Source organism: Oratosquilla oratoria, chromosome 22 (assembly GCF_046742065.1).
Source record: "Oratosquilla oratoria isolate Oo_2021 chromosome 22, ASM4674206v1, whole genome shotgun sequence".
In the NCBI taxonomy this organism is placed as follows: Eukaryota; Metazoa; Arthropoda; class Malacostraca; order Stomatopoda; family Squillidae; genus Oratosquilla; species Oratosquilla oratoria.
The window spans coordinates 58,124,080-58,129,057 of record NC_134798.1 but is presented as its reverse complement, the minus strand read 5'-3'; the positions used below and the strand labels follow the sequence as shown (position 1 = coordinate 58,129,057).

Genomic DNA, 4,978 nt, shown 5'->3' with positions numbered 1-4,978 from the left:
GTGCATGTGTGTGTGTGTGCGTGGGTGTGTACCTATGTATGTTTCTGTACGTTTAAGTATTGAATGTGTGCATCTGTATTATGCGTCTGTATTTATGAACAAAACACACACAAGCGTATACGTATATGCATATCTCTGCATAATTCAATTTCCTTGCATATATGAACCTGGCCATGCATGTACGTATATGTAAACATATATAGACACGCGCATTTATTTACATGAAATGTGTGACCTTACAACAAACACTTGTTTTGTACATTGAAATTCGCCCCCAGACTCCGTCTTGTGATCTACACTTGGAGAACTCGTTTGACATAGTCGGAGCATTTTCGTCCGAAATGGAGGCGATGTATGACTTTAATAAAAGTAATTTATCATCAGCATCTTCATAAACGACTTACTCTGTCAAGTAATAATCGCTGGAAGGAAATAGAGTTGTTCTAGATGGCTCTTAGCTCTAGAAATGAGAGTTTTGCTCCAGCTTACAACTGCGCATGCCCGAAGCTAAAAGGAATGAATTGCACGAGAGGCAAACTAGAGCAACATTGGCCCCTTCTACAAAGCATTGTGGTCTTGTGTGTTATGGATTCGTTGTTTCTTAAACAAGGTGAGTCACCTACAAGTTGACTGTAGGCAGGGAACAAGTCCGGTTCTTTCTCACATGCAAACTCACACACACACACACACACACACACACACACACACAGACACACACACACACACATGCTCCCTGACTGAAAAGCTTTCACTAATACTACAAGCCATCACTGTTCTCCTGAGGAAGGGGAACGAGTGTGTGTGTGTGTGTGTGTGTGTGTATGTGTGTGTGCGCGCATGTGTATGTGTGTTTTGTTCGTGTGTATGTGTGTGTGCATGTATGTAATGTCACAAAATTACCTATGGATTGGGCAATATAGGTTCTGAGCTCTCATCCGGAAGGGTAACAGCTGTCAATCACGAGTCCAGCACATGATGGAAGACCATTATCAATGACACACACACGCATCATTCCATACTCAACTTTGTCAGTCATATGCTTGTTAATATACGTCAGAAAGTAGAAAGTTGATTGCTGATTTAAATGGTTTATAACTTATTTAGAGATTGTTGTATTCTATGGTGAGCCTTGGAAGAGTCTCTCTCTCTCTCTCTCTCTCTCTCTCTCTCTCTCTCTCTCTCTCTCTCTCTCTCTCTCTCTCTCTCTCTGGTTCTGTAGTATGTAAACAGAGATTAAATCGGCAGTCACTCTCGTTCCTTGTTCCTTGTTTTATGAGTTGCTGTTTAGCTAACAGCTAATATATAATTCAAGTCACGATTAGTGGGTTGGCAAGCTGGAGCACTCTGCCGCTTCTTGTCGTGAATTTCTCTTCGAAGAGAGTTCTCACACAGAACTCTCAGATAAGAGTCTTAGGTTTCTCAGATAAGAGTGCTCTCAGGCAGTGAGAATTCTTAGATAAGAGCGTTCTCAGACAATGAGAATTATCGGATAAGAGTTTTATCAGAGATTTCACGGGTAAAGGCGTTTTCGTATTGTGGGATTCTCAGCTAAGTGTTCTCATGATAGAGTTAGGCTAAGTCTGTTCTCTCTCACAGTACTCCGCTAAGTATTCTCACTGTGAAACACTCGCTTAAGAAAACGTCTCTCACTGTAAATTTCTCGTCTGGATGTTCCTTGACGGGAATATTTTTTAAGCAAAAGAAATATTTTTATTTTTGCATATAAGAGTGTGAGATTTTCAATAAAGACCCTTTCAATGCGTTAAGATACTCGACATTGTGAACAATATTAACTACGCAATGGCACGATACAGTTTTATGGTCATGCACGTGTTCCACGTTCACTGTTTACCACTGGATTAAGGGCCACTTGTGTCATGTTGTGTTCTATGTCACTTTAGTCGCAATACAAATCACTTACCCGGTGTCGTGTACGTTTGCTGTGTTTACTCGTATCTGTCACTGGACGTCATATATATCCTCCTATCGTTGTTCCAAGACTGCTGGCGCCATAAAACCGACTGGAAATGTCACCGGTGGCGTTGGCGACACTGGCACCTCGTCACAGACGCATGGCGCCGGATGCCATGCATTAGGATGCCAATGCATCAGGAGCGGTCTTCCGTGTCATCGCCCCGGTACCGGAAGACAGGGGTGGGTCACCCTTACCGGAACTTGGGAGGTTGTAGACCGGGGTGTCTCTCCGCCACCGGTCACGTCGAGTTCCGGGAACCCGGTATGGAACGCGTTCAGGTGGTCAAGTCTCTCGCGCGGTCAATTCAGTCATTTTGAACTAAGAACCTTTGCGACAACATCGACATTCGTTGAGATGGGTCGGGGAAACATGCGTGTGAGAGCTTATGTGTACGTCCTTGTACATACGGGTACATAGGTTCACACACGTGATACGCGCGTGTCTGTTGGTGTGCCCATTAGGACGAGTATCACTCGTAGTTCGAAGACTGATACGTCGGTGGCGTTGATGACTTTTCGCTGCATTTGTGGACCCACAGACCGGTTCTTCTTTGTTCTTTGTTCTTTCTACTCGGGGTACGGAAGCAAATCAGGTCGCCCCAAGAACCGGCCCCACTGCAGCCACCACTACTCTGCCGCCGTGGCCGGGGGCGTCAAGGGGCGAGCGGCGCCCTTGACCGGCACCCGATGGGCGACGGAAAGGTCGACGGAAGAACTCTCCTCCGGGTCGCTGTCACCCGTCACACGAACTTCCTCCTCCTCTTCCTCCTCCTCCTCCTCTGGTTCCTCCAACTCCCCTTCTCCCTCTTCCTCCACTCGCTTCTCGACGCCGCCGTTCTTGTGGAGGTGCTGGTCCACCTTGGAGGGGGACGTCGAGGAGGAGCTCCGGTGGGAGGCGCCGAGGGAGAGGAGACCCTGGGGGTCATGAACTCCCCTGTGGGGATGCTCCACCCCTGAGGGCTTACTGCTGTGTTGGAGGAGCTGCTGGTGATTATGGTGGTGGTGATGGTGGAGGTGGTGGTGGAGAAGGGACGATGTCGTCGAGGACGAGGAGGAGGAGGAGGACGAGGTCGGGTAGGAGGAAGAGGTCATGGCGGAAGAAGAAGCTGCGGCTGCGGCTGCAGAGGACGAGGACGTGATGGTGCTGCTTGGAGTGGCGGCGGTGATGGAAGCTGCAGCCGCCACCACCGCCGCCGCCGCCGCTGCAGCCGCCGAAGGCGAGGACGACGACTTGAGTCGATGATCTAGGCGGCCGTTTGACATTGGGGACGGAGATCTGCTTCCTCCTCCTCCTCCTCCTCCTCCTCCGGCTCCTCCTCCTCCTCCTCCCTGCCGAGTCAAGAAAACTATTTATTTCGTTTAATTTAGTAGCAACAACGACGAAGGAGTATTTTGCAACTATAAATCACTCATACGACAAGGAAGGGGGGGGGGAAGTGTTTGTGAAAAAGGGTTGAAGAAGAAATTAGGTTGAAGAATTCAAGGATGTGGTAAAAAAAAGAACCGAGATTTTTTCTCGAAAAGAGTGATGAGGCAGTGGTCTCTAAATTCCCTTACTGAAGCGATAGCAACTGAAAAGCGCAAAGTCAAAAACTATCTTCACAACGGAGACCAGCAAGTCTTTGACAAATACGGCAGTATCTGTTAACAAAAATTATGTACTTAGGTAAACGTTTGTACCATGGAGCTGCATAGACAAGTGAATTTTTAAAATGTGACACATTATGAAAAGGTTACTCTAATTTGATTTTACTGCAAAAACTGAACATAGGTAAATGCGCTGTGCAAGTTCCTTTGAACCACATCACTGTGTAGAAAAAAAAAAAAGATAGATAAAAAATAGAATAAATAAATGAATAAATAACATAAAATAAAATAAGTAACAGCCAAAATTAGACACAAAAACTAAAAGATTCCATACGAAATTTTGACTGAAAAATATTTTTGTCAAGGGTGACCGCGTATATTTAGACCGCGTGAGTAAAAGTCGCGTATAAACAAAAGCTGCTGGCATTTGATGACCTGAACGAAACGCTTAGTATGTGAAGCGACGACGTCCCATCCTATTCCTCCTAATCTTATCTATTTACTTGATCGAATCGAGGCACACCGCCGGTGAGTTAGCTCGTTCAGTTTGTTCAACTCGTGCTGGTGACAGAGGTGGAAGGACACATCGAGAGAGAGAGAGAGAGAGAGAGAGAGAGAAAAGTTAAGAAAACACAAAGGCATATTTGGCGTCAACTTAACGGTGCAGGTATGGAAATACGTGTTAGAGTTACTGTAGGGTAGTGTTCAGTTTTCAAGCGTGAGAGATGAACATGGAGTATATACAGATGTGTGTGTGTGTGTGTGTGTGTGTCCGTCTGTACGCATGTAGACACATATTTAGGAGATGTGTATCTCTGTCAGATGAAAGGTTCTTTGCAGTATTACTTTGAACTAATAATGGCTAATGTCCATTTGAATGCTTTGTACAAAAATTTATAATTTTCTTTTATTTTATCAGGTACGTAGCTCAGTTATTGGTAGATATGTTCCCTTTGTTATGAAAATATTCAAACATTTGTTCTCGTGGGTTTCCCCTGGCGTTGCATGTATACACTGGAATTTTTTTGTTTCTTTTTCAAAATAAGATATTCTTTTTATTGTATTTTTTCTTAATGTAATTGTTAAAAAAATAGATATATAAAATATGGTCTACGATCATTCAAAAGTGATAATATGTGTATCAAGTCCTGGTAGAGTCAGTGTGTTACAGAGAGGGGGAACACTCTTCTAGACGTGACAACAACTCAAAAAGAACAATTTACTTAAATAAAAAGTCTTAACGAAATGAAAGGGAAGAGGACATGGAGGAGGTGGAGAGGGCCGTAGAGGTGAAGAGAGAGGACGCGAAGGAAGAAAACGAAGAGGAGGAAGAAGAGGAGGAGGAAAAGGACGAGGAGGGAGTGTTGGTGGAGTGAGTGTTGGAGATCGAGGCAGTGGAGGAAAGGCTTGGTACCTG

At 45.0% G+C, this 4,978-nt stretch overlaps 1 protein-coding gene across 1 annotated transcript in view; it reads right to left on the bottom strand.

Moving 5' to 3' along the window:
- The window catches only part of LOC143037394 (uncharacterized), a 59,988-nt gene continuing 55,010 nt past the window's right edge, over positions 1 to 4,978 (bottom strand). The window contains exons 4-5 of the mRNA XM_076205532.1: positions 4,868 to 4,978; positions 1 to 3,303 (exon numbers count right to left, since the gene is read on the bottom strand). The exon at positions 4,868 to 4,978 is cut by the window's right edge and continues 181 nt beyond it. Coding sequence (XP_076061647.1) covers positions 2,602 to 3,303; positions 4,868 to 4,978 — 813 coding nt within the window. The 3' untranslated portion in view covers positions 1 to 2,601. The remainder of the gene's footprint in view (positions 3,304 to 4,867) is intronic.